This window comes from Macaca fascicularis, chromosome 15, assembly GCF_037993035.2.
Source record: "Macaca fascicularis isolate 582-1 chromosome 15, T2T-MFA8v1.1".
Taxonomy (NCBI): Eukaryota; Metazoa; Chordata; class Mammalia; order Primates; family Cercopithecidae; genus Macaca; species Macaca fascicularis.
In genome coordinates, this window is record NC_088389.1 from 77,854,550 (window position 1) to 77,882,413 (window position 27,864).

At 37.7% G+C, this 27,864-nt stretch overlaps 1 protein-coding gene and 1 long non-coding RNA gene across 9 annotated transcripts; one reads left to right on the forward strand and one right to left on the reverse strand.

Moving 5' to 3' along the window:
* The first annotated feature begins 2,817 nt into the window (after positions 1-2,817).
* Positions 2,818-27,847, forward strand: HACD4 (3-hydroxyacyl-CoA dehydratase 4). Of its 8 annotated transcripts, XM_045373319.3 has the most exons (9): positions 2,818-2,911; positions 5,066-5,169; positions 7,732-7,859; positions 18,490-18,602; positions 22,835-22,941; positions 23,092-23,197; positions 23,753-23,805; positions 26,372-26,497; positions 27,404-27,847. In XM_045373319.3, exons 1-9 carry the CDS (start codon positions 2,874-2,876, stop codon positions 27,484-27,486), a joined length of 858 nt encoding a protein of 285 aa, XP_045229254.1. In that variant the 5' UTR covers positions 2,818-2,873; the 3' UTR covers positions 27,487-27,847. The 8 variants fall into 8 exon arrangements, 7 of the variants coding, with proteins under 7 accessions (XP_045229254.1, XP_045229253.1, XP_005581694.1 ...); XR_012424669.1 differs by lacking the exons at positions 23,092-23,197; positions 23,753-23,805 and having other exon boundaries at positions 18,490-18,558; XM_045373318.3 differs by lacking the exons at positions 23,092-23,197; positions 23,753-23,805 and having other exon boundaries at positions 2,818-3,057.
* LOC141408653 (uncharacterized) lies at positions 23,816-27,324 on the reverse strand. Its single transcript, XR_012424670.1, has 2 exons — positions 27,232-27,324; positions 23,816-24,309 (listed from the first exon to the last, which is right to left on the reverse strand). It is a non-coding gene; the product is annotated as an uncharacterized lncRNA (long non-coding RNA).
* Positions 27,848-27,864: the final 17 nt, after the last annotated feature.

Sequence of the window (27,864 nt, forward strand, 5' to 3'; positions counted from 1 at the left end):
AGGATTTAGACCAGGAGAATGGCTACATCAGAACTGTATTTCAAGAAATATTTTTGCCATCCTTAACTAATTGATGGCAGTCTGTGTAGAAGGAGGAAAGAGATAGGAGGCAGGGAGACTGGGGGAGGCCATCTTGGTAATGTTGGCAGGATGTGGGCAGGACTGGGAACTGACCAGGGGAAAGGGAAAATTTCACTTTTCATCCAAAATGTTCTCTCCTAAGCTCTTTTTGTACTCTATCCTTGGGAAATAATGTAGAATCAGCTAACTGCCTGATTTGAAAGGATTTTTTAAAAATTTTTTGATTGATTGGCTTGTTCTTTATTTGACAACTAAAAAGGGCCTCTTTTTGTGCAGCAGAAAGATATAACCCAAGACGCTCCAGGAAAGTCAACTGAGTTATGGTGTAAAGAAAGGATGTGAGGGATGAGGGAAGCCAATTACTCCTCACTCAGGTACTGGAAAATAAAGAATGAACACAGAACACTACTGATCAGTAGGAGATCTGGAAAGGATGAGATCAATTGAATTTGATTGGATGGGGGTGCTTAATGATGACTCCCCAATTTTAAAAGCAAGTGGCTAGAAAAATGGTGGTCTTTCTGTGGGAAATAACACAATGATTTAGGAAGAGAGATAATGTGCTTATTTTAAATAGGTTGAATTGGAAGACATTCCTATTCAAAAGATAGTCCAAATGATAGGACTTTCATGAGGAAATATCCAAAAGCTATTCATAGGCCAGAGATAGTGTTCATAAAAGAAGAAAGGGCTGAAAATAATAGTCAAAAGTTGTCCACATGTAGATAAAGCCATGTGTGGTTGTCTGTGCTGAGGGATAACATGGTGACAAATAGATGGTGACTAAGGGCAGACTTTTGAGGAAATTCAGCAGGAGAAGAAGACCCATCCAGAGAGACAGAAAGGACATAAGGCAAGAGACGCAGAATATGTAGAACTTCAGGGGTAAATAGAAGACAGGCAGAATTGGTAAAATACAGCAGACCTGTCAGTGAGCATGTGGATGCAGGGGCTGTGTTTGGTGATAAAGGATCAATTCTTCTGGGCAGGCTTTCCACTTTCTCCCTCCTGCCCCACTCCAGGCCATCTGGGTCTTTACTTTCTCTCTTGTTGCCTAACCTGAGCAGAGACAGCACTGATAATGGGTTAGCCAGCAGTTTACCCTTTGCATCAAATGTTCTCTAAAAGCAAGGACTGTGGGGCCTCATCCCGCAAGGTGATACAGGATGGGAATTCGGGGAAAAATAAACATAATCCCTGATGGAGCAGTGTCAGGGGAGTCCAACTGTAAGGTATTATGGAACAGGAAGATGGTAGGAAATGAAAGAAGCACCTGATTATAGAAGGCAGGCAGGGAGTTATGAGAAGATTCCATTGAGAGAGAAACAGAAAGAATAAAATGTTTAATTATATGGTAAGAGAGAGTTGTCTACGTCCCTAAACTGCAGTGAAAGCCAACGGAAAGGAGGGGATGACGATGCAGGAAGAGGCGATGGTTAACTACTGATGGAGTGATTCTGAGAAGGGACTGGTAAACACAAGGGTGGGGTTAACCTCTGACTGACGGCAGGGTATGACAGAAGGTGCAGAGAAATGTAGAGGTGAGAGGTAGGCATAGTGAATGGAATGGACTATGAAAAAAGGAAGCCATGGCTTAATGGGAAACAAACAAGAAATCCCCCCAACCTGGAAGTTCTGATACTGCCATTTTATCAGTTGTGTGACCTGTGGTAAGTGACTTAACATTTTTTAAATGCCTCAACTTCCCTTTTGGTAAAAATGGGAGCACTAACTTCCAACTCCAAAACCAGGCGCCATTGTCCCACTTACTTGCAAGTGCCCTCTTAGATGTTTCTCTGTTTCTGTTTTAACGTTTCCTTTTCTGGGTAGAGGAGCTGGAAGATGGGCTGGATCTTATTAGCAAAGCAGGAGGTTGGGTCATCTGAGTACGGAGACAGTGATGCCATAAGCCTGAGAGATCACGAAGAGGTTTTAGCAGTGCTGGGCATAAGTTAGAGAAATTAACACAACGTGAATAAAGATTTGCAGGCACCAGTGAGGACCCAAGGGAGATTAGAGGGCAGGGAGGCCTGATAGAAGAGGAATCAGGCCCCTAGCTGAAGAAGTTTTGGGGAGGTGTGCTACAAACTTCGGTTTATTTTATTTATTTCTGAGACAGGGTCTCGCTCTGTCACCCAGGCTGGAGTGTAGACGCCTGATCTTGGCTCATTGCATCCTCGACCTCCCAGGCTCAAGCGATCCTCCCACCTCAGCCTCCGGAGTAGCTGGGACCACAGGCCCGCATCACCATGCCCGAATAATTTTTGTATATTTAGTAGAGACGCGTTTTCACTATGTTGTCCAGGCTGGTCTCGAACTCCTGGGCTCAAGCGATCCTCCCGCCTCGGCCTCCCAAAGTGCTGGGATTACAGGCATTAGCCACCGCGCCCGGAACAAGCTTCGTGTCTGAACCTGGCTCACATCTCGGGAGGCTTGGGGATGGGCTTCAGCGAGTTCGGGGGCCCCGGAAATCGCCCAGATGCATTAATTTCCACAAGACTTGCAACGAGTTCTCAACACAACGGTTAGGAACCAGTAATCAGAGCTTGGTAAGCCCTCCGGGAACGCGAGCCGCCTCCCAGCCTTTCGCCCTGACGCGCTCTAGCAGTGCTGCAGAAACTTCAGGAACTTCGTTTTCATCTCTTCCCCGACGTACGACCTCGGGCTTTTTCTTTTTGTAAACTGCTGAGTGTGGAGAGGCACCGCCCTTCCGCGCCCAGCCGCGGGGCCGCCCCTGCCTCCTCCCGGTGATCCTTCCCGGACGGCGCTGGAAGCCCTGGCGGCGGCGGCCCATGGGGCCCTTGGCGCTGCCCGCCTGGCTGCAGCCCAGGTAGGGCGCTCGGCCGAATCCCGAGGGGAGGGGGCCCGGGTGGAAGGTCTGGGGGCGGGAGCTCCCCTCTGCGGCGGGCGGGCGGGCGGCACCGACCAGGAAGGCACAGCGCTACCGTGCCCAGGCACCCCTTGGAGCTCGTGCAGGTATTTGCTTACTTACCCCTCTTGACCACCCTAGGAAGCAGGCTCTGTTATTTTCTCCATTTTACAGATGAAGAAATGGGAAGGACAGGCTGCATGGCTACCCCTGCCCTTGTGAGCCCTCTGCCAGTACTTCCCTCCCCCACCAGGGGCCCTTCTCTTGACTTTCTCAGATGCAGAGTTGCGGGTGATTTTTAGATCTAACAGCCCTGGAAACACCTATCACACGTATGGATTTCAGAGCCCTGTTTGGGGGGGGGGAACAGATTCAGTCATATAGCGGTAGGGCCTGGGGGGTGTATATGTTTAACGCACAAACCAGGTGATCCTGATACAAGCTGAAGGAGCATGTCCTCTTCCCAAACTCTTTAGCAGATCCTGCCTTATGGGGGGTGTCCCCAGATAAAATCATTCTGTCTCCCAGCTTATTTTCCTTGTTTCTCGGAGGTTTTGCATCTCCAAGGAGGAGTAAATCTTGACAACACTGGCAGGGCCACTCCCGTCACTCTTCTGAACACCCAGGGAACATTTCAAACAGTGCTTTTTCCTAACTCCCTCAAACCATGTATCTGTCAATCTTCTCTTAGTCATCTCCCCAGCAACTCACAACACATTGTTAAACCCAGCTTGACTTCCCTTTTCTGGTATGAGCAACTAAATTGCTTTCTATGTGTATCTGATGAAGGAAACTATCTACCCTTGCAAAATATTAATAGGCAGTGGCAAGATGTTAATACTAACCCCAATCACATAATGTGTTCAAAAGTCAGGTGTGTCTAGTTACTGAATTATCCAACATTTGGATTGCTCCCATCCCTACCCCCCTTCAGAACTAAAACACTTGTGTCTCAAGTTTCGCACTTAGCAAGCTGAGCTACTGGAACACATAGTGACACGTCAACCCCTCTGCACACATGGATTTTTTGTTGTTGTTTTATTTTTTATTTATTTTTGAGACAGAGTTTTGATCTGTCGCCCAGGCTGGAGTGCAGTGGCACTATCTTGGCTCACTGCAGCCTCTGCCTCCCGGGTTCAAGTGATTGTCTTGCCTCAGCCTCCTGAGTAGCTAGGTAGCTGGGATTACAGGCATATGCCACCACATCCGGCTTTTTAATTTTTTTATTTTTGTAGATATGAGTTTTTGCCACGTTGGCCAGGCTGGTCTTGAACTTCTGGCCTCAAGTGATCCAACCCGCCTTGGCCTGCCAAAGTGTTGGGATTATATGCGTGAGCCACTGCACCCAACCGGTTTTTTTTTTTTTTTTTAAAGAATATTCAAAGCCGCCTTCGCAGTGGTTTCTTTTATTCCTTGGTGAGCAGCAAGGTTAGAACTTTATCAAAGATGAAAGCAGATTTTGAAAAAGCACTATATTTGGTTTTAAGCAAACTCACTTTACAGATGGTCCATGACTCACATTTTTTTAAACTTTGTGATGGTGTGAAAATGATATGTATTCATTAGAAACCGTACTTCAAATTTTGATTTTTAATCTTTCCCCAGGCTAGCGATGTGCAGGTATGATACTCTTTCATGATGCTGGGCCGCAGCATCGGGCCACAGCTCCCAGTTGGCCGCATGATCAGGAAGGTAAACAAGCAGTACTCCACAGTGCACTGCGTTGCCAGATGATTCCGCCCAATTGTAAACTAATGTAGGTGTTCTGAGCAAGTTTAAGGTACACTAGGCTAAGCTGTGATGTTCTGTAGGTCAGCTGTATTACATGCATTTTCAACTTATTATATTTTCAGTTTACGATATTTTCAGCTGATGGGGTGTATCAGGACGTAACTTCATCGTAAGTGAAGAAGCATCTGTACTTACTTTAGCAGGTAGTGTAGGCTATGGCTCCCTTCAAAATCTGATATGTACTTGGGGGTAACCAGATAAAAGACTGATATGGAACAGTTTTCTTTTGCTTTCTCAGGTTGGCCAGTACATTAAAGGACATGTGTACAGTATGAAAGGATGATTATAAAAGAAGTGTTTAATGGTATTTTCCTGTATTTCTAGGTATAGGAAGAATGCCTATCTTTTCATCTATTACTTAATCCAGTTCTGTGGCCACTCTTGGATATTTACAAATATGACAGTCAGATTCTTTTCATTTGGAAAAGGTAAAACTCCAAAACAGTTTTTTTATTTTTAACTTTTAATCCTTGTTTTCGCCTCATCCTGCTTAAATTTCTATACATCTCAACCTAATATCCTTCTCTAAAATTTGTATTTTTCAGCAACCATGTTTATTGCAAAACCTTCTGGGAGAAGGGGAAGGTGGGATAAGTAAGGGAAAGGGATTTGGCTTCCCTCTGAGTAGGCAGTTTGCCTGAAAACAGAGATGGATGGCACTGGGGTGGTATCATTTCATTGTTCCTTTTCCATTCTGCACCAAACCTTAGCAGATTTCTTGTGTTTTGAGGAAATCTCAGCATAACATTTTATGCAGAGAAATCAGGAATGAATCAAATTCTTCCAGTGTTTGTATTATTCCCCAGGTTTGAGGTAACTGGAGACTACTAGTAAGTGAAATACAAATTTTATATTCCCCAGGCCTCTATTTGGTCCCTTGAAGAAGTAATATGTAAATGACACACTCTGTAGATGTGTACCACTTATATAGTAGTCAGCATTAATGGTTCAAGTCATAAACTTCCTCTAGTTTCCTGAAAAGTAAAGTCACTGTTGGGTGACTAAATGACTATCAAAATAACATTCTCTTTATGTTCCATCCGCACATGGGTAAGTGTCATCACAGTTTACAACTGTTGAGTGACTTGACAATCTAAGCAACTGCTGGCTTCAGCTAAAAACAAATGTTTAGAATGTAGCTGGGAAAAGTCATGTTGTGCTCATCATTTCAGACGTGTGTATCATAAGAAGTTATTCTACTTGCAAGGTCCCATAGCTATTTTATGTTACTTTTTCTTACTGAAAATCTCCAGATATGTTCTCACCTTTGTTAAGGCCCTCCAAAGATATAACCTAAAGCTTGAGTTTCAACTACAAATGTTGAGAGTTTTCAAGCAGAGGAAAACACAGGTGATGGGAAAACTTCTTTTATATTTTTATTAAAACTTCTTTTATATTTTTATTAAAAAGCCATCACTTCTGGCCCTTTGAGGTTTGCTGAGGCGGTGTAGGCATGTGACATGTCATTTGCCACACAAGCCATGGACTCTCTTATGCTGCCTAGTCTTTCCAGTGAGAAAAGTTGCCTCAGCGAGTATTTCTTTTTCTTTTCTTTCTTTTTTTTTTTTTTTTTTTTTTGAGATGGAGTTTCCCTCTTGTCATCCAGGCTGGAGTGCAATGGTATGATGTCACCTCACTGCAACCTGTCTCCCAGGTTCAAGTAATTCTCCTGCTTCAGTTTTCTGAGTAGCTGGGATTACAGGTGCCCGCCACCATGCCCGGCTAATTTTTGTATTTTCAGTAGACACGGGGTTTCACCACGTTAGCCAAGCTGGTATTGAACTCCTGACCTCAGGTGATCCGCCACCTCGGCCTCCCAGAGTGCTGGGATTATGGGTGTGAGCCACTGTGCCTGGCTCGGCGCATTTCTTTCTCAATTATTACCCTGCCATTATAATTGTAGAAGCTACTTATTATTAAAGAAACACAACTGATTCATTCAGGAGACGGACTGAAAACAACCAAGTGTGGATTCAGTACAATTTTTGAATCAATGTATAAATTACATAAGTAGCTCAACAGAAACCTGAAACCCGGAACGTGTTATACCTGCTACCTTCTTCCTTCACAGAGCTGTGTAATTCATAATGCTTTGGTACAGTGAATGCAGGGCAGTGGATAAGAGCATGGACTGTGTGCTTTAGGAACCACCTCTGAAATGGGGATGATGATAATAGTGTCCATCTCGTGGGGCTGCTGAGAAGAGAAATCCTTAGTGCTCAATAAATTATCAATGTGTGAATTACCACTGGGCAGTAAAGAGAGCAAAATCTTCCCTACAAGTTTCTAAACATGGCAGGATTTCATTTTAAAACTTAAAGCAACACATTTATCCTATGTAGAGGAACATTTGTTTCCCTTCCATTTCAGCTCCCTCTAAGTGCACAGCATTTCATTTGAACCCTCTGCAATGCAGACCCCAAAAGTCCTGATCGGAGGCCCAAGTTCCAGTGTTTAACAAAATCCAGAAAAGCACTAACCAAATATGTATAGAAACAAAATCCTAGATACATATGTTATTTGATATCATGGCATTATTAGCGTCATTTCCATAAAGTTTCTGTGAAATCATATTTTTTCTCATTTTTGTCATTTCCTTGTCAGTGGAGGAACTGTGAGCACAGTGTCTTTAACAAGTTTGCTTCTATCTACACTTGAGGTGGTCTAGATTCTAGGAGGTTACTCTTATGTGGGAATTGCTTTATAATCTTAGAAGTGGGGAATAAATGCTACATGTACGTTTGCCCATGAAATCTTTCTCAAGTTTCTACTTCTTTTGTAACAGAAGCAATTAAAATACACTACAGTATGGGGTGCTTTTTTTGTTTGCATTGTATTCTTAATAATTTAGTAGCTACTTAAGGAATTTTTCACATATACAATGAAAAAGGAAGTGAATACTCTCCATTTGATTTCAAAGTGCTGCATAAATTTGGGTTATAATCCAGTTTTTACTTACTATATCTGCATTTTTAACCCATGGGACACAGATTCAATGGTTGACACTTTTTATGCTATTGGACTTGTGATGCGACTTTGCCAGTCTGTTTCTCTCCTGGAATTGCTGCACATATATGTTGGCATTGAGTCAAACCATCTTCTCCCAAGGTTTTTGCAGGTAGGTTTGAATCACATTATTATTATAGAATCTGTTTCATATTTACATTTTTTCTATGTACAGCTTCTCCTGACTTTTTGGCAGGTAGAAAGCCAACCCTTGTCTTAGGTCACCAATAAGGAGAATTACTTTCATGGAAGGACAACCTTATTCTAAAACTGCACAATTAGAACAACCGGTTGGAAACATTCAGGGCAGTGATGCTTGCTGATCTTGCAGCACTGCATTGGTCCTATCCTGGAAGGAGATTTCATAGCCACTTGCTACTCTCACCATATCACTGCCTGGAGTAGTAGAAGACAATGATAAGGCATAGGATTGGAGACTTGGGTTTGAGGCCTGGCTATTCTGCTTACCACTATGGGATCATACCACCCACAACCATTGGGCTGTTGAGGGAAAGGACACCACAAATAATACCTGGCACACAGTAGATGATTAAAAAACAAAAAGCTTCCTTCATCTACATCCAGAGAATAGAGTACTCCTAGGCCATTCTTGCTCATTCCCTCTTTTTTACTAAACATCAATGGAAAGGGGAGATCCTTTGTATTTATCTAATACAGCATCTAAGCGTAGACTTGGGGAACACACAGACCTGGATTCAAATCCCAGTTCTACTTTGCACTAGTTGTATACCTTTAAACAAGTCATTTAATCATTCTGAACTTCATTTTCTCATGTGATATGAAAATAACATGTATCTTATGAAGTAACTGAGAAAATGGATAAGTTCCTGGTACTTAGTTAAGAATACAATACTTGGTAGCTATTACTACTATTTTCTTAACTATTCTTTGTTCCCTCTTCCATGCCTCTAGCCCTAGATTACCATGTTCTTTGTAAAGGCAGGTTGAAGGAAGACGGGAAATTTACTAGTAGTGACTCCATGTAGAAAATCATTGCTGGATAAAGGCAAAAAAAAAAAATAAAAATAAATATTTTCTGTAGATTTTATATAGTTCATATAGTTGTCCCTTTCTTATGGGACGGTAAAGGTCAGGCAACTATAAGAACATGAGTTTAAAGTCTACAGAAATAGGTATCTACATGAGTATAATTTTAGGTATCCTCAAAATAAATTTGAAAAATTGATCATTTTGACAATTTCACATTGTAAAACTAATTAAAATATGTCAGAATTTTATTGTGTTGCCAGCACCTAGCAAAGTGCTTAGAATGTAAATGTACACTTTAAATTTTTGTTAAATGAAAGAGTGGCATAGATCCTTTTATTAAAATTTGTCTAAAATATCATGAAAGCTTAAAAGATATAAATAGTGTAATCCTAAGGAGGCTTTTAACAACTGAGCATTACAAGTTTATGGAATATTTTAAATTTTACTTATTAAATAAGTGTAGAGAAATAGTATCCATCAGGATAAAGACATTAAAAAATGTTGAAATATCAAATGTAAAATAAAAATTAGGGTAATGGTGTATAAACTAATAACATAGTAGTCAGTTAATTAGCTAAGACCTAGATGGAATTCCCTTTAACATAGTTCCGTACAAAATCAACGGGGATACAGATCTGTCCCAACAGCAACATAGTATCTGGGAGCATGATTTATTGGTGTTTATTACTTATTTACAATGTGGTGTACTTCGAAACAACCAAAATACATATAGTAACAGCATCCCATAATGCTAATCTTGGAAAATAAAATTAACAACTAACATTAAATAAAAGTTGTATTCTATCATCTGGAATGATTTTGCTTGGAGTATGACTAAATTCATCTAAAATCTCAGTTATGTTTTCTATTGGTATTTTTTTAAAGGACTTTTTACGTTTTTAGGCTAAGTGGCTACTACTAGTTTCATGGTAAACATTTTCAAAATTAAGAGTAGTGTTATTTTAGTTATTGCCGGTGTAGAGAATGCACCTAGAGGGAATAGATAATTTTGTAAGGAAGAAAACTCACTGAGCAGCTTGAATGTGCCTAGAAAATGTGCACATATGTACTTTACAAAATTAGACTTGTTTAGTAATAGAAATTATTATATAACTTAGAAATCTGATTTCTTGGAGTTCCAGGAATTCCAGAATATACACCTGATTTTAATCACTGCTAATTAAAACTTTAAGGGCTTATAGAAATATAACTGTAACCAAAGAACCAAATCTTGGTTTGGCAATTCAAACATAGTGGCAAATATAAATTGACACCTTTTATTCAAAGGCGAGTTTGCAAAGTCTGATGTTAGCAGAGTGCAAATGATTTTTAAGTCTTCAGTTACTGGGAGAGATAAGTCAGAGATCACTGTGTTAGGGAAGAAAATTATTCTTATCCTGAGTATTATCAATTTTTGTTGTGGTTGTTGGGCTTCCTCTTTTTATCTCCTTTGAGATTTTATTTGGCCCCTATTTCTTTTATTAATAATTTATCATCCTTTTTGTGGTTCCCACAATGGAAATGGTGTTGGATAAAGGTTCAGAAACATGCCATTGTGCCCAAAGTTTCATTTTCTACCTCCTTCTTATATTAGAGTTATGCAGACAATTAGAATTCCCTCATTATGGGATGGCACTGAGGCCCCTGCTTTAAAATAATGAAACAAAACTCTCCGATTGTGTAATCATTCTTGGTTTTCCTGTTTCCCCATTTTTAAATGAAGAAACTGTAGTTAAGAGAGTGGCTGCTTTTAAGTAAGCTGAAAAACCATGTCTATACAGTTGTCATGTGATTTTGATATTACCGTCAAGAGATTGTTAAGTGGGCCGGGCGCAGTGGCTCAAGTCTGTAATCCCAGCACTTTGGGAGGCCGAGGCAGTTGGATCACGAGGTCAAGAGATTGAGATCATCCTGGCCGACATGGTGAAACCCCATCTCTACTAAAAATACAAAAAATATTAGCTGGACATGGTGGTGCGTGCCTGTAATCCCAGCTACTGGGGAGGCTGAGGCAGGAGAATCGGTTGAACCCTGGAGGCGGAAGTTGCATTGAGCCGAGATCTTGCCACTGCACTCTAGCCTGGGCTGCAGAGCAAGACTCCGTCCCAAAAAAAAAGAAAAAAAAAGATTGTTAAGTGACAACTGAATTCTTCTTGGGGGGAACTAGTCCTCCAAAATATCTAGAGAAATAATTCCAACCAACAGTAGGAACTGATTACCTAGTTGAGCAATTAGCATTACAGGTATCAAGTAGTGGTGGTGTGTCCACAGGGGATAGGTTTGTTTTTATACTGTGTTTCTGTTTCTTGTGCTTTTGTTTCCTGTGCATTTATTTTTTTATTTTTTTTATTTTTTTTTATTATACCTTAAGTTCTAGGGTACATGTGCACAATGTGCAGTTTTGTTACATATGTATACATGTGCCATGTTGGTGTGCTGCATCCATTAACTCGTCGTTTACATTAGGTATATCTACTAATGCTATTCCTCCCCACTCCCCGCACCCCACAACAGGCCCCGGTGTGTGATGTTCCCCATCCTGTGTTCCAGCGATCTCATTGTTCACTTCTCACCTATGAGTGAGAACATGTGGTGTTCAGTTTTCTATCCTTGCAATAGTTCGCTTAGAATGAGCGTTTACAGCTTCATCCATGTCCCTACAAAGGACATGAACTCATCCTTTTTTATGGCTGCATAGTATTCCATGGTGTGTATGTGCCACATTTTCTTAATCCAGTCTGTCATTGATGGGCATTTGGGTTGGTTCCAAGTCTTTGCTATTGTGAATAGTGCCTCAACAAACATACGTGTGCATGTGTCTTTATAGCAGCATGATTTATAATCCTTTGGATATATACCCAGTAATGGGATTGCTGCGTCAAGTGGTATTTCTAGTTCTAGATCCTTGAAGAATCACCACACTGTCTTCCACAATGGTTGAACTAGTTTACAGTCCTACCAACAGTGTAAAAGTGTTCCTATTTCTCCACATCCTCTCCAGCACCTGTTGTTTCCTGACTTTAATGATTGCCATTCTAACTGGTGTGAGATGGCATCTCATTGTGGTTTTGATTTTCATTTCTCTGATGGCCAGTGATGATGAGCATTTTTTCATGTGTCTTTTGGCTACATAAATGTGTTCTTTTGAGAAGTGTCCATTCATATCCTTTGCCCACTTTTCGATGGGGTTGTTTGATTTTTTCTTGTAAATTTGTTCTTTGTAGGTTCTGGATATTGGCCCTTTGTCAGATGCGTAGATTGTAAAAATTTTCTCCCATTCTGTAGGTTGCGTGTTCACTCTGTTTCTTTTGCTGTAGAGAAGCTCTTTAGTTTAATTAGATCTCATTTGTCAATTTTGGCTTTTGTTGCCATTGCTTTTGGTGTTTTAGTCATGAAGTCCTTGCCCATGCCTATGTCCTGAGTGGTATTGCCTAGGTGTTCTTCTAGGGTTTTTATGGTTTTAGGTGTAACATTTAAGTCTTTAATCCATCTTGAATTAATTTTTGTATAAGGTGTAAGGAAGGGATCCAGTTTCAGCTTTCTACATATGACTAGCCAGTTTACCCAGCACCATTTATTAAATAGGGAATCCTTTCCCAATTTCTTGTTTTTGTCAGGCTTGTCAAAGATCAGATGGCTGTAGATGTGTGGTATTATTTCTGAGGGCTCTGTTCTGTTCCATTTGTCTGTATCTCTGTTTTGGTACCAACCATGCTGTTTTGGTTACTGTAGCCTTGTAGTATAGTTTGAAGTCAGGTAGCATGATGCCTCCAGCTTTGTTCTTTTGGCTTAGGATTGTCTTGGTAATGTGGGCTCTTTTTTGGTCCCATGTGAACTTTAAAGTAGTTTTTTCCAATTCTGTGAAGAAAGTCATTGGTAGCTTGATGGTGATGGCATTGAATCTATAAATTACCTTGGGTAGTATGGCCATTTTCATGATTTTTCATGAATCATTTTCATGATTCTTCCTATCCATGAGCATGGAATGTTCTTTCATTTGTTTGTGTCCTCTTTTATTTCATTGAGCAGTGGTTTGTAGTCCTCCTTGAAGAGGTCCTTCACATCCCTTGTAAGTTGGATTCCTAGGTATTTTTTCTCTTTGAAGCAATTGTGAATGGGATTTCACTCATGATTTGGCTCTGTTTGTCTGTTATTGGTGTATAGGACTGCTTGTGATTTTTGCACATTTATTTTGTATCCTGAGACTTTGCTGAAGTTGCTTATCAGCTTAAGGAGATTTTGGGCTGAGACAATGGGGTTTTCTAAATATACAATCATGTCATCTGCAAACAGGGACAATTTGACTTCCTCTTTTCCTAATTGAATACCCTTTATTTCTTTCTCCTGCCTGATTGCCCTGGCCAGAACTTCCAACACTGTGTTGAATAGGAGTGGTGAGAGAGGGCATTCCTGTCTTGTGCCAGTTTTCCAAGGGAATGCTTCCAGTTTTTGCCCATTCAGTATGATATTGGCTGTGGGTTTGTCATAAATAGCTCTTATTATTTTGAGATACGTCTTAGTATTTTGAGGTACATCAATATCTAGCTTATGGAGAGTTTTTAGCATGAAGGGCTGTTGAATTTTGTCAATGGCCTTTTCTGCATCTATTGAGATAATCATGTGGTTTTTGTCTTTGGTTCTGTTTATATGATGGATTCCATTTATTGATTTGCATATGTTGAACCAGCCTTGCATCCCAGGGATGAAGCCCACTTGATCATGGTGGATAAGCTTTTTGATGTGCTGCTGGATTCGGTTTGCCCTGTGCATTTTAAAATGTTTTACATGCACATCTTTATTTTGACACCTAGGGAAAAACCGTTACGAATTTCTAAAATTACATACGAAAGGAAAGGAAAAAAACGATTGACCAAAAGACAATAATCACTTAACTGACATATATTTTATTTTTTTATACACTTAGGGAAAAAGGGCAAACCCATAGTGTAGCTATTTATAGACTTCCAATTTTTGAAATAATTACATGACAATAAAAATCATGTAAGAAAATATAGTAAACTTTGATACTTACTTTTTAAAATGAAGCATAAAGGAAATTATAATATAAATGAAAACTAGGTATCTCCCTTCTCCAATCCCCTCCTCCCAAATTAGCTTGCATACTTTATTAGCTTAGTAAAAAATACTGAATTGGAAAAGTAGTTGATTTCAGTAAACTTAATCAAAACAACTTGACTTTTATAGTACAGAATCACTATCAACCCTGAAATGTTGATTTTGAGGGGCTTTGTTCAGTTTGCTTGTACAGAAGCCTGAGAAGGAGATTTTTATTTATACTGCTTTAGGATGTTTCAACTCAAGAAGAGGGGAAAATAGCCAACACTAACCTTTGTGTCATAACATTAGACTGATATCCCCTATAGGAAACCCTTAATGGATTACTCCATCACTTTTTGAGAAATGCTTTACATGCAAATATTTCATTTATAATTGAATTAAAATGATTCAATTACACATCCTTCCCTCTGTGTCATAATAAACACTCCTGCAGTATTAATTTTACACATTTTTACTCAATTTTTAAAATTTCTTAACCAAAACACTAAAAACGAATACTCCTAAATTATTGTGCTTACAGAGATTCCATTTATGAGCCCAAATCACATAAACTGTTTCTGTATTTGCCAGTAACACTTCTATTTCTGATCAGGGCAAGCAGGGATCTGTTTGTCAAAAATCCCTCTAAAGATTTCACAGTCACATACTCTTAAGAGAACAAATATGAAGGAATTCCCAAAGGAAAGTATCTTTAACCCTTTTAGGCAAAAAGCCAGATTTTACCCTAATTTCTTTTTAGCTGTGAAGCAGGTGCTTATTTGTGTTGCTAGACTAAATAATCTGACTTTCCTTTAAAATCACATAGATTTTTCTCACCAGTTTTGAGCTTGGAATAGGCTTATATTGTTAGAGAAGAAACTACCAAAGATAGTGTTGAGTTGTAACATTCTCCAAATTTGGAAGCCTCCTGAGAGTGAATTACATGTCCAATTCACTCTGTAGGTAAGATTTTAGATTTTTCCTCTGTTTTTCACATTTGATCCATGTAGTTCTTAAGTGTGATAAGTACAAAGCTATATTCCTAGCATAATTTTACAGATGCTGAGATTGAATTTTTTAAATTCACAGTCATTATCTACATAGAAAAATGTTTTCCTGTAAATACACTGTAAATCACTACATTAAAGTATATTTAAATATTCATTTTCCTAATCATAGCTTACATTTATTTGGGCTTTTATGTGTGTCAAACACTTTTCTTAGTTCTTTACATGTATTAACTTATTTAATCTTTACAACAACCTTTTCCTGTATATAATAATTACTATGTAACAACAGATGGTAATTATTATCTCTACTATAATTACTTAACACAGAAGTAAATTATGCAAGGTCACATAGGTTTTGAATATTATAGCAGACATTTAAGCTATTTGGCTCTTGAGCTCTCAACTATTATGCTACATTTGTTTAGTGTTTCTCCAAGTATAATATAAATACCATGAAGGCAGGGGCTTGGTCTTGTTCACAGCTGTATCCCCTTGGACGCAGAACAGTGCACTCAATAATTATCTATTGAATGATGAATAAATAAAGAAACAAATACAATGATTTAAATGCGTTTGTCCTACAGAAGAATGTAATTGGTAGTTTTTGAATATATAAAGATAGATTTCTGAAGTTCTCAGAAAAGTTCAGAGGATTGAGAGTTTAGATTTTCATTTGAGTAAAATAGTGGTCTTTGAGACTAAAACTAATTTTAAGATTCTCGAAATTCTCCCTGTAGTTGAAGTATCATTTTACCCTCCCATAGCTTATAAATCAAGTGCTACCTGCCATTTGTAAAGTAACAACTTAGTTTCAATTATTGCTCAACCTAGAGTTGAGGATTCCCAAATAGAACTTTAAAATGCCCAGCATTTTTATTACATAGTTATCACACTTTTGAGTAGATGACATTATCACCATGTTTAATTTAACCCAAGTTGTAGGATATTTACTATACCTTTTACTCTACCTATTTGAGTTGTACTAAACGAGATCATTCTCTAGTAATTAGTCATATTTTCATAGGATTTGTTAAAAATTACAAAAGGCTAAATTCTTCCAAGTGTCAAGCTCTAAATAACTGGCCAAATGGTCATATTAAAGAAGACTGATAAATTTTAAAAGCCTTTTCTTCAAAATTGTTTTGGTGTTAAGAAAATCAAGGAGGCTCTTGTTTTAAGGCTTAATTTTTAAGGAGAAGCTTTTTTAAAGAATAGGCGATAACTTGGATACTAGGTGATGGAGTAACTCATATCAAGTAACAATGGTGAAAGAGTCTTAGTATTTCAGGAATTTGAAGTTGTATTGTCTAGATGTTGATTCTAGACTTGTAAGTAAGTCACTTTCAGTTGGTAAAATGCATGTCTTTTGTAAAATGCATATAACAATAATAGCACCTACTTCTTAGGGTCATTATGGAGATAAAGTGAGATGGTGTATATTTGGAACCTGGCACAAACTAAACAATAAAAGCTTTATTTCAATTTAAGAACATCTCTGCCTAAATTTCCCCATTGTATTGCCATTGAATGGTCAAGTTAGAGTTAAATAACCATCAGATGATTTGTTAACTAATTACATTGACACCGAATATAGAAGGAGTCTTCATTTGTGTGTGTATGTGTGTTGTGGTTTGGTTTGGGGGGGCCATCCTGTTGCTGCTTTCTGTGCAGCTGGGATTTTATTGCTACCTTGCCACAGTGAAGTGATGATTTTCAATAGGGTGAGTTTCATCATGCAGCTCCAGTCTCTCCCTTTTAGGAGATTTTCCCCTCTGTCCTCTTCAATTAAGGGGTGACCTGACATCACGGATAGCTTACAACTCTGGAAACCAGGAGACTTCAGATATATATATATATGTTTCCAGGTCTGTTCCCATATTCCTTATTTCTAAAAAGGTGGGGCTGGCTAGTATCAGAATGTTTTATTTAGAGGAGACCCTAGAGATCATCTTATTGAGAGGTGTCTAAGATTTTTCAGTAGTCAGCCATGTAATTAGAAATCTGTATTTTATTCATGTATCCATTCATGTATGTGTATCTCCTGAGATTTCTAGCAAAAACTAGGTTTTCCTAATTACCAAGCACTGATCAAATATAAGAGAGGTAGAGCCTAAGAACTTGTTTGCTGCTATGATTGTGTATCTGAAGGCTGAGAGGTGTCATGACATCAAGGTTGGATTGTTCAGTAATTATAATTGCAGTTCAGTAGAATTTATTATAGAAACTAAATCAATAGAGTATTATATTATAAAGAAAGGATGAAAAAAGAAAAAACAGCTATGTAGATGGCTTCCATAGTTTGACTAAGGTTTGAATCATATCTAATTTCCCTTAGCCAAGCATAGACCCTCTTGACTCACCACTGTAGTCGTGTCATAAACATGCTGATATAGCTTATACACGTGGATTTCTGATCATGTGGCCCGCTGTTGGCAAATCTTGGATTTCTATGCACTAGGTGATTTTCCAGGACTAGCAGCCTATAAATGCTAAGTCACAGGTTATCCCAGTCTTTTCTCCTTGATCCACTTTAAAAATAAAGAAAAATATAAATCATTCCCCTCTTTACTGCGAATTTGACTCTTCAATCTTAAGTATATTTTCCTTTGACCATTAAGAGCAAGGAAAAAATTCTATTAAAAACACACAAAATACAAAATGTACAGGATATGTTAATATAATGTAAGAAGGCACTTTATATTTAGGTTGGAAAAAAGGAATGTATTTTTTTATTTTCTGAGGCTAGTAATTGGGGCAAAGCCAAAAATGTGTGAAGTCTCAATGATCTGTAAATGCTGACTTGGAATATATTGAATTCTTTTCATTTTCCACTAGCTTATAAGGGTTAGGATTATATTACTCCCCTACTGAAAAAAAAAAAAAAAAAAAAAAGCTACAATAGTTTCTCTATTGGATGGAATTGAAATTTCTCAGCCTGTCATTCAAAACCCTTCATAACCCAGCTCCAAACATGTTTTCAATTTCATCTCCTTTTATTCCCTTGTATGCACCCTCCCCTCTAGCCCCCCAGTGGTTCACATTACTCCCCTGGGCACCCTACATTTTCACACCTATGCCTCTTTGCTCAGGCTACTGCCTTTGCCTAGGATGCCCTCTCTCATATCCAGTCTACCTGACAAACTCTTACTCATTTTTCAAGATCCAACTTGGATGAAAAGAAATGTAGCCTGTCTTCATTAATCTCTTTGCATTGTTTCTCTAGGCAGAAAGTATCTTGCTCACCTGTGCTCCCATATCTAGCACACACTGTGCTATTGTTCAGTTCTCCCACCACTGCTACCCCCTCTGGAGCAAAGACTGTGTTTTCATTTTGGCATCTGACACACAGTGGACACTCAATAAAGCCTTGTCAAAGTGAATAGAAACACATGCATGTGGCAAGAAGAAAGGAAATATCCTGATTCACATAAAATATATGTCATTTTTTCATTCATTATATATTATTTGTAAAATACAGACAAATGAGGAACTGAAATTCAGCCATAACCCTACTTTCTCAGAGGGAGGCATTGTTAACAATTTAGTATACATATTTCCAGCTAAAGTATACTTTTGAAAGGAGATCTGGTTTTTAAAATTAGAAAATTACCTACATAGCCTAACAGATGATCCTAATTTCTGACTTTGCTGTTTCTTTGTTAGCTCACAGAGAGAATAATCATCCTTTTTGTGGTGATCACCAGTCAAGAGGAAGTCCAAGGGAAATATGTGGTGTGTGTTTTATTCATCTTTTGGAATCTATTGGATATGGTTAGGTAAGAAGGTAAAATAATGTTTTAAAACAAGGCTAAATTGCTTTCTGCAGTGAAACCAGTACTAGCTGCTTACATTTGGTTACTTGGTACTACAGGAAAACATATCCCCTTTTCAAATTATTTTATCTTGATATGGAAATGTATTTTTAGTGTTCTCCATAATGGGCATATCAAAGATAATGAAAACCTACCATGGTATTACAACAGTAAATCAGCACATTCAGGTTTCTGCAGAAGGCTTGGCATAAAACCAACTTGGAATAACCCTCAGCTGTTTCCTAACGAAGGCATTCCTCACAGTTGCTTTAGTACAGTTGCTTTAATAAGCAAAGCAGGTCTTTTATTATATCACCAGAATTTACAGTTAGTTTCTGTGCATTCAAAAATCTTTTAAATATAGGACCTCTCAGGAAGAAAATGCACTCCCACATTCATTTACAATTCCAGTGGGTTCAAATGACTAACTTAAGTCCTTTTACTGCTAATTCTAAAACTTTGCAGTGAGATGTGCCTAGTCTTACCTCTACAAGTGGTGGTGTAAAACAGTCCCCTTTGCTCAGTGAGTGCTTACACCTCACTCTGGGGAGGTGTCCTAACTGCTAGGTCAGCTTTCACAAATGAGAATTGTCCCTCCCACTTGAGAGATCTGGATTTGGAGAGGTAACACAAGAGCCCTAGTTTGTTTTTTAGCCAAGGGTATGTAATTTTATTATATTTTCAATAACTTAACTGGATTAAAATATGTTTAAATAATAAGGTGAGTCCTAGAGTGAATCAGAATGAAATCTTTTGTTGAAGTAAAATGAATTTAATTATGTATATAAATTAGTAATTTCTCATTTTTGAATTGATAGTTTAGTGGACTTGGGGCAAACTTCATGGACTTTTGTAGCCCGTAACTTCTATTCATGAGACAATGGAACATCATTTGGGATTGAAGCTTTCTAGTATGTTACTCTTGGGTATGCTTACTCTTTCAGTCTCAGAGAAGCTCAATAAATACATTGGAGAACAAAACATTTGCACTGAAAGAAGTAGCATGCTGTCATAGGAAGACTTTTGAATATGAAGGTAGAAGATCTCTCTGGATGAAACCCACCTCCACTGCTTACTTGCTAAGTGATGTTAGGCAAATCACTTAACCTTTCTTATTTTAATAACAACTTTATTGAGATACAGTTTATATACTATAAAGTTCACCCTTTTAAAATACAAAATTTGTGAGTTTTAGTATATCCAAAGAGATGTGCAATCACTACTATCCTAGAACATTTTTATCATCTCTAAAAGAAACCTAATACCCAGTAGCAGTATGAGGAGGGAGTAGCAGTATGAGGAGTACCCACTCCCTTCTTCCCCCAGCCCCTGGAAACCACGCATATGCTGTCTCTATGGATTGCCTATCCTGGAAATTTCATATAAATGGAATCATCCAATCTGTGGCCTTTTGTAACAGGCTTCTTTTACCTAGCATAATGTTTTCAAGGTTCCTTTGTGTTGTGGCATGTGTCAGTACTTCACTGCTTTTTGGGCTGAGTAATATTCTATTGCATTGATTTACCACTTTCTGTGTATCCAGTTATCAGTTGATGGACATTTGGGTGGTTTCTACTGTTTGGCCATGAGGAATACTGCCATGAACATCCATATACAAGCTTTTGTGTGCACATGTTTTCATTTCCCTTATACCTAGGAGTGAAATTCCAAGGCATCTGACTTTTAGAAACTTTTATTTTCCTCTGTAAAATGGGGGTAAACTTATCTTCCCACTCTACCCTATAATTATTTTTCCTAAAGAAATGAGCAAGAAATTTCCTCAGCCTGAAAAAAGTATCTATGAAAAATTCATACTAATATGATAGTTAATGATGAAAGACTGATGCCTTCCTCCTAACACGCAGGAACAGGACAAGGGCATCCACACTTGCCACTTATATTCATCATTGTGCTGGAAGTTCTATCCATGGCAATAAGACAGAACAGAAAACAAACAAAATGGTATAAAAGGCATGTAGGCTGGAAAGCAACAAGTAAAACTATCTCTATTGGCAGATGATATCTTGATAAAAAATTATCAATATGTAAAAATGAATTATTTTTTATACATTTGCAATTAACTACCACAAAATCAAATCAAGAATACAATTCTGGTTATAGCAGCATCAAAAAGAATAAAGTACTGAGGAATAAACTTAACAAAAGATGTACAGAATTTTTACATTGTTGAGAAAGCATTGTTGAAAAAATTAAATATCTAAATAAATGAAAGGACATCCCACACGACTTGAAAACTTAATATTGTTCAGATGGCAGTATTCCCCAAACTGATCTGCAGATTCAGTGTAATCCCTATTAGAACCCAGATAACTTCATTGCAGAAATTCAGAAGATGATCCTAAAACTCATATTTAAATTCAAGGAACTCAGAATAGCCAAAACAATCTTAGAAGAATATGGTTGAAGGACTCACTCTTTCCCATTTCAAAACTTACTACAAAGCAATAATTAAATGTGGTATTGTGTAAGGATAAATCAGGGAATAAAATTGATAGTCTAAAGATAAACTCTCACACATTTTTGGTCAATTAATTTTTGACAATGCCAAGACCATTCGATGGGGAAAGAATAGTCTTTTTTAACAAATGGTGCTGGGACAACTGGATATACACACAAAAAAAATGAAGTCACCACTCACATATAAGTGGAAAAACTATGAAACTCTTTGAAAAAAATATAGGAGTAAATCTTGATTACTAGATTTGGTGGTGGATTATAAGATATGATACCAGAAACACAACAAAAGAAAAAAAGATAAGTTGGACCTCATCATAAGTGGCTTTTTTTTTTTTTTTTTTTTGAGATGGAGTCTTGCTCTCTCACCCAGGCTGGAGTCCAGTGGCGCGATCTCAGCTCACCACAACCTCCGCCTCCTGGATTCAAGTGATGCTCCTGCCTCAGCCTCCTGAGTAGCTGGGATTACAGGCACCTGCCACCATGCCCGGCTAATTTTTATATCTTTAGTATAGATGGGGATTCGCCATGTTGGCCAGGCTGGTCTTGAACCCTGGACCTCAGGTCATCTGCCTGGCTTCGCCTGCCAAAGTGCTGGGATTACAGGAGTGAGCTACAACGGCTGGCCAAAAGTGGCTTTTAAACATGAAAAGATGCTTACCTACTCTTCTAATATGAGGGGAAAAAGATGAGATACCATTTTTCACTTTGATTGGTAAAGATCAAAAACTTGATTATATGCTATGTTCAGTGAGGTCCTCCACTGCTGGTATATATTTTATATAGTAAATATGCACATAGATATGTAAATGCAAAAACATTTCTGAAAGAATACCTAAGCAACTGACATTGGCTATTGTCTCTGAGGGGTGGAATTCAGGTCCTGGATTGAGAGAGATTTACTCTTCCCCATTCATGTTTTCAAGGTTGTTTGGGTGGTTTTGTCATATGTATTTATTGTCTGTCTATATCAGTAGTTCTCAAAGTGTGGTCCCTAGACCAGTGGCATCAGCATCACCTGGAACTCGTTAATACAAAGTCTGGGGTGTACTACAGTTCCATTGGATCAGAAACTTTGGAGTAGGGTCCAGCAATTTGTGTTTTAACATGCCATCTAGGTGATTCTGATATATGCTCAAGCCTAATAACCAGTGTCCTATTCAAAGAAATAAAACACAATGTAGACTACTTAATCTATTACATCACAGTGGTAGGCTTAAAGCTCCCTACTATACCCGAATCAGCTCCCAAGGCCAGTTCTTTAATTGATCACATAGATAGTACACCTGCAGAAGCAGAATTGCCAAATAAAGATTTGGAAGTCACATTTTATTTTTAAATGAATTCCTGAGCTATTTACAAGTATGTCTGTCATTAAAAAACCTAGCTGCTTGGTGCAAAAAATGGGCTTGGTTTTTAATGAAATTGAAGTCACTAATCAAGGAAATTTATTACTGTATTTTTCTGAGGAGGGAGTAAGACTTACTTGCTCTGTTTAGCTTTATAATTATTCATGATCTACCCCATGAGACAAGCCAGATTGACATGGTCCCTTTCCCCCATTTAAAAAAAAATCTCTTGCTTAAATTATAGGAAATAAAATACATAATTTGCACACTTTCCAGTTGTATCTCTGTATTTAATTACACAGTACAGTCATTTCTCCTATTTCCTAGGTATTAGCAGAAAATGATGTTTATGAGCTTTTCATCTCTTTTCAGGTACACTTATAGCATGTTATCAGTCATAGGAATATCCTATGCTGTCTTGACATGGCTCAGTCAAACACTATGGATGCCAATTTATCCTTTGTGTGTTCTCGCTGAAGGTAAGAAAAGAGTGACTTGCTGTATTGCTTACTGACAAAAGCCATCTAGTTATAATGGTTCACTAAAGTTTTTGATGATTAAATTACTATTTTTGCGAATGCTTAGCTCACTCAATGTATCTTTCCTGGCATATTTCCCTTGATGCAAAGAGGCAAAGTTGAAGAGGGAAGCAGCTCTGCACAGTAGACAAAATACTGGACAGAAAGCAACGGCATCTGAGTCCTTCCCTTCATTAACTCACTGTATGAGTTTTGGGTAACTCATTTAACCTCTCAGAGTCTGCTTACTCACCAAAAACAGGTTAACATTTAGAGCGTCTATGATTTTTAACTTTTAATGCACAGAAATTCAGTTCCCTCTGGTGAGACTCTTTCCCACTTACCATTTACCATGTATCCTACCCTCTCTCAGCAACTAGTTAACTCTACCTTGAGATTAATCATCATTTTCTGAGGGAGGCATTCCCTGACTTCCTCAACTGAGTTCCCCTGGGTACAGCATCATGAATCTTTTTATAGCAGGGGCCCCCAACCTGGGCTATGATCCCGGTCTGTGGCCCATTAAGAACCAGGCCGCATAGCAGGAGGTGAGCAGTGGGCTAGCAGGTGAAGCTTCATCTGTATTTATGGCCACTCACCATCACCCACATTATCGCCTGAGCTCTACCTCCTGTCAGATCAGTGGAGGCATCAGATTCTTATCGGAGCACAAACTCTATTGTGAACTGTGCATGGGGATCTGGGTTGCATGCTCCTTATGAGAATCTAATGCCTGATGATCTTTCACTGTCTCCCATCACCCCCAGATGAGACCATCTAGTTGCAGGAAAATAAGCTCAGGGCTCCCACTGATTCTACATTATGGCGAGTTGTATAATTATTTTGTTATTTATTACAATGTAATAATAATACAAATAAAGTACACAATAAATGTCGTGTGCTTGAACCACCCTGAAATCATCCTTCTTCCTCCGGTCTGTGGAAAAATTGTCTTCTACAAAACCAGTACCTGGTGCCAAAAAGGTTGGGGGCTGCTGTCTTATAGGGCTTATCTCAGCATAATTACACATTTGTATGATTCTTTGATTAATGTCCATTTCCTTGACTAGACTCTAAGCTCCGTGGGGGTAAAAGGATGTCTGTGTCTTGTTTCTTTGCTTCCTTCCTTCCTCTTATGCACCAGTATATATGCTCAATAAACACAGAATGAATTATTGAATATAATATGAGTAGGCTAATTATATAGCCTAAATATAAACCTAAAACTTAAGATCAAATCATTCAGAGCATCAGTTTGCAGAGTTTGAGGATATTTGGAGGACATATGGTTTCTTCTGCAATGGATTTGGTAGACTGGTAAGGAGCATTCTGTAAGACATGATTAAAGTTTTGAAAATTGAAGGCATAAAATAAGAAAGCATGTTAAGGTAACTAAGGGAAAAACATAAGGACATAGATTTAACATAAAATGATGACATTGACAAAGTATATAAAAGCCAGTTATAAAACAAAAACATGTATTTTCTATCTACTGATGAGCAGATAAAAAGAGCTTAAGTTATTGTAAATCATGTTAGAATTTCTAAGTTTGTTTTGATTCAAAAGGAAGAATTATTAATTTTGGAATAGACTATGCCAAATGGATCTAGAGAATAATTGTCTTGAAATCCACAAATAAAACCTGATTGTCCATTCTTTAAGAATCAAATCACCTCTCATTGAAATATCATGTACATGTCTTTATTATATCATAGTACTGTAGAGAATATAGAAAGGAAATGGGGAGTTGTTGATCAAAGGGTACAAAGTTTGTTAGAAGGAATACATTTTTGAGATCTAATGCACAGCAGGGTGACTGTACTTAATAATGTATATTTCAAAATAGCTAAGAGTAAATTTCAAATCTCACCACAAAGAAATGAGTGAGGTGATGGATATGTTAATTAGCTTGATTTAATCATTCCACATTGTACACATATATCAAAACATCACATTGTGCTTCATATATGTATACAATTATGATTTGCCAATTAAAAGTTAATCACATTTAAAAGAATATATAAAATAATAAGGTAGAAATATAACTAATCCCTTCCTAGGAATAAGGGATGGATAAATGTATAGGAAACTTTTGCATTCTTGTTATTCCATAATTCGAATCCTTTTCCTTTCTAGGAAAGCCATGTTCTTATATGGTTGCCATACAACCCTTATTCTTTTATTCACTTCATAAACTTATTCTTGCAATTACAAAATAAGGTATATGCAGAAAATAGTCTAGAGATATATATGACAAAAATGTCAATAATGATTAACTCTGGGTGGTGGAATACAGGTAATTGAAATTTTATCTTTATATGTTTCTGTATGTTAGATGTCCCAAAGTATAAAACTACATAGTTAAATAAACCTATTAAACTTTTGATAACTTTACTAATTTTTAATGACTATAATTTCCCATCTGACAAATATAAGATAAAAACAAAGCTTATATAAATAACCAGATCAACTAATTATACTGATAAAATGCTAGAGACATAGGTGCAGCCTGTGTTAACCTTAAACTGCATGTTTGGTGTCAGTGGCAGATCCTGTAATGATGCTACTCATACCTCCACTTGGCTCTAACAGTTGTGAACTCCTGCCTTTTCTTCATCTTTCTCTTTTAAAACACTTTTTATGTAGGGATAATTTTGACCCATAAGAATTGCAACAATAGTACACCATTCCCATGTACCCTTCACCCAGCTTACCCTAATGATAACATCTTACATAATGTTAGCATATTACCATTTCATTCCATGAAATGTTACCAAAAATATCTATATATGGGATACAATGTTACCAAACTTTCATCTTTTTTTACCTGATACCAGCTCCCTCCCTCAAAATAATTTAGGCCAGCATTTCTCATAGAGTTCTTCAAAATACTTATTAAGTACAACTGGTGGTTAAGGAGGAAGAAGCAGATATTCTAAGGCCAGTTAGATTGAGGAAAGGTTAAGTGGTATTTTTTTTTTTTTATTGCAGAATTTCTCACAATCTCTACTATGTTAATACATGCTGTGAAACTCTTAAGAGGAAAATATATGCACCATTTTCCAAGTTCATCTGTCTATCACCCCTATTTGTGGCTAGGTGGACAAATGTATTTTGAGATAACATTTTAAAAAACATTGTAAATTCTTCCTCTGTAGGCACGATAAAGTATACCATGGACAAACATTCAATAAGTCATACTGCTGTAAGCACCTTGCCAACTTAATAATTTCGCAGATTTCTATATTAAACTAGGTTTAGCAAAAAGATTCAGCAACTATTACAAAACTGTCATTATCAAATTCAAAATATCCTACAACTATGAAGACATATATACACATCCCTGTAACAACTTGAGGAAAACCTTCATGATGCTTTTCTTTTTTAACAGCATTTGCCATCTATCAATCGCTGCCTTATTTTGAATCATTTGGCACTTATTCCACCAAGCTGCCCTTTGACTTATCCATCTATTTCCCATATGTGCTGAAAATATATCTCATGATGCTCTTTATAGGTAAGTGACTTTTTTGGTCTTGTTTTTGCATTTTTCCTGTGCTTTTTGGTTAGTGCTTGCCATCTACCTTAATATACAGGTTGGTAAACATGGGAGAGACCAGAGAGGAAGCCTGACATGATGAACTAGATCTTGTTAGTGAGGCCCCTGGAGTAACGTTATAATGCTTTTTGCCAGGCATCATGGGATCATATATTTCCCTTTCACTGTACAAATAAGAACAATTTTACTATCAGAAAACATAGCTGCATTATGTATGAGATATAGAAGTTTTGACCATGTGCACAGGTATCTACAAATAAAACCTAGATGTCAAACTAAGAAGAACTGGCTATTTCTGATTTTTCCATTTATATCCATTTTGTTTCTTGTTTGTTTCGCTTTTCAAGCTAGCACTTCCTATCAGGCAAATGGAAGTCGGTGTTAGAGACTCAAGAAAAATGTATGGAACAAAAACTTACCCTTGAATAAATTTGATCATTAAACCTAATCATTTTCCAGGAAATTGGGGAAAAAAACTTTCACTATTAAATTTTTGTTTTCCCAGCTCTAACCTTCACAAATCCCCAAAATAATGATTATCTCTAGAAGGTAACAGATATCAAACATAAGAACAACATATAGAGAGAAAAGACAAAAATGTGAAACTTTAGAGGGAGGTGGAGAGAGCTATGCTAAAGAAAGGAAGACAATTCCTTGCATTAAAAAAAGTAGGATAGAAGAGTTTTATTTACCTCTCTTTCTGCATAAAATCTGGACACTTCTTTAAGCATTCCTTCTCACATCTCCCTTGCAAGTGTCTTCTCCCTGGATTCGGGCAGCACTCTGACTGTATTTTAAACTCATTGTTCCTTCCAGAGAAATAGTTAACGTTACTTACTTTTGCAACTTCTTTCTCCATATTAGGTATGTATTTTACCTACAGTCATCTGTACTCAGAAAGAAGAGACATCCTCGGAATCTTTCCCATTAAAAAAAAGAAAATGTGAAGTACAGCATTCCAGTGTGACATGAGAAAAGACAGGCTGTGGATTCAACCGCAGTAAATACAACACAGGAAGTATTCTGGTGGAAAAATACCTTATGTTTGATAAAAATCCATTACATGAAATGATTGCACATACCCCCAAAACTGTAGACATAACAGGCTATGTTTTTCACACATTGTATTTTTAAGACATATATATTCTCCATACCCTGCTTCACCAAAATTCCTGCTTCATTTGGATTTTATACAAGTTACACTTACCTTGTATGTAGTCTGATTATTTTCCTGTAAGTTTAATGAGAAATAGGAGATTAACTGCAATAGATTCAATTAAATTAAGAAACCAAACTTGATAACCTAAATTACATGTATTCTTTTT

Excerpts from the sequence above, each read along its gene's own strand:
- HACD4 (XM_045373319.3), top strand. The coding sequence starts at position 2,874 with ATGGGGCCCTTGGCGCTGCCCGCCTGGCTGCAGCCCAG. Across the intron at positions 2,912-5,065 it reads CCCGCCTGGCTGCAGCCCAG|GTATAGGAAGAATGCCTATC; the intron begins GTAGGGCGCTCG and ends CTGTATTTCTAG. Across the intron at positions 23,198-23,752 it reads ACTCACTGTATGAGTTTTGG|ACCATCTAGTTGCAGGAAAA; the intron begins GTAACTCATTTA and ends CCCCCAGATGAG.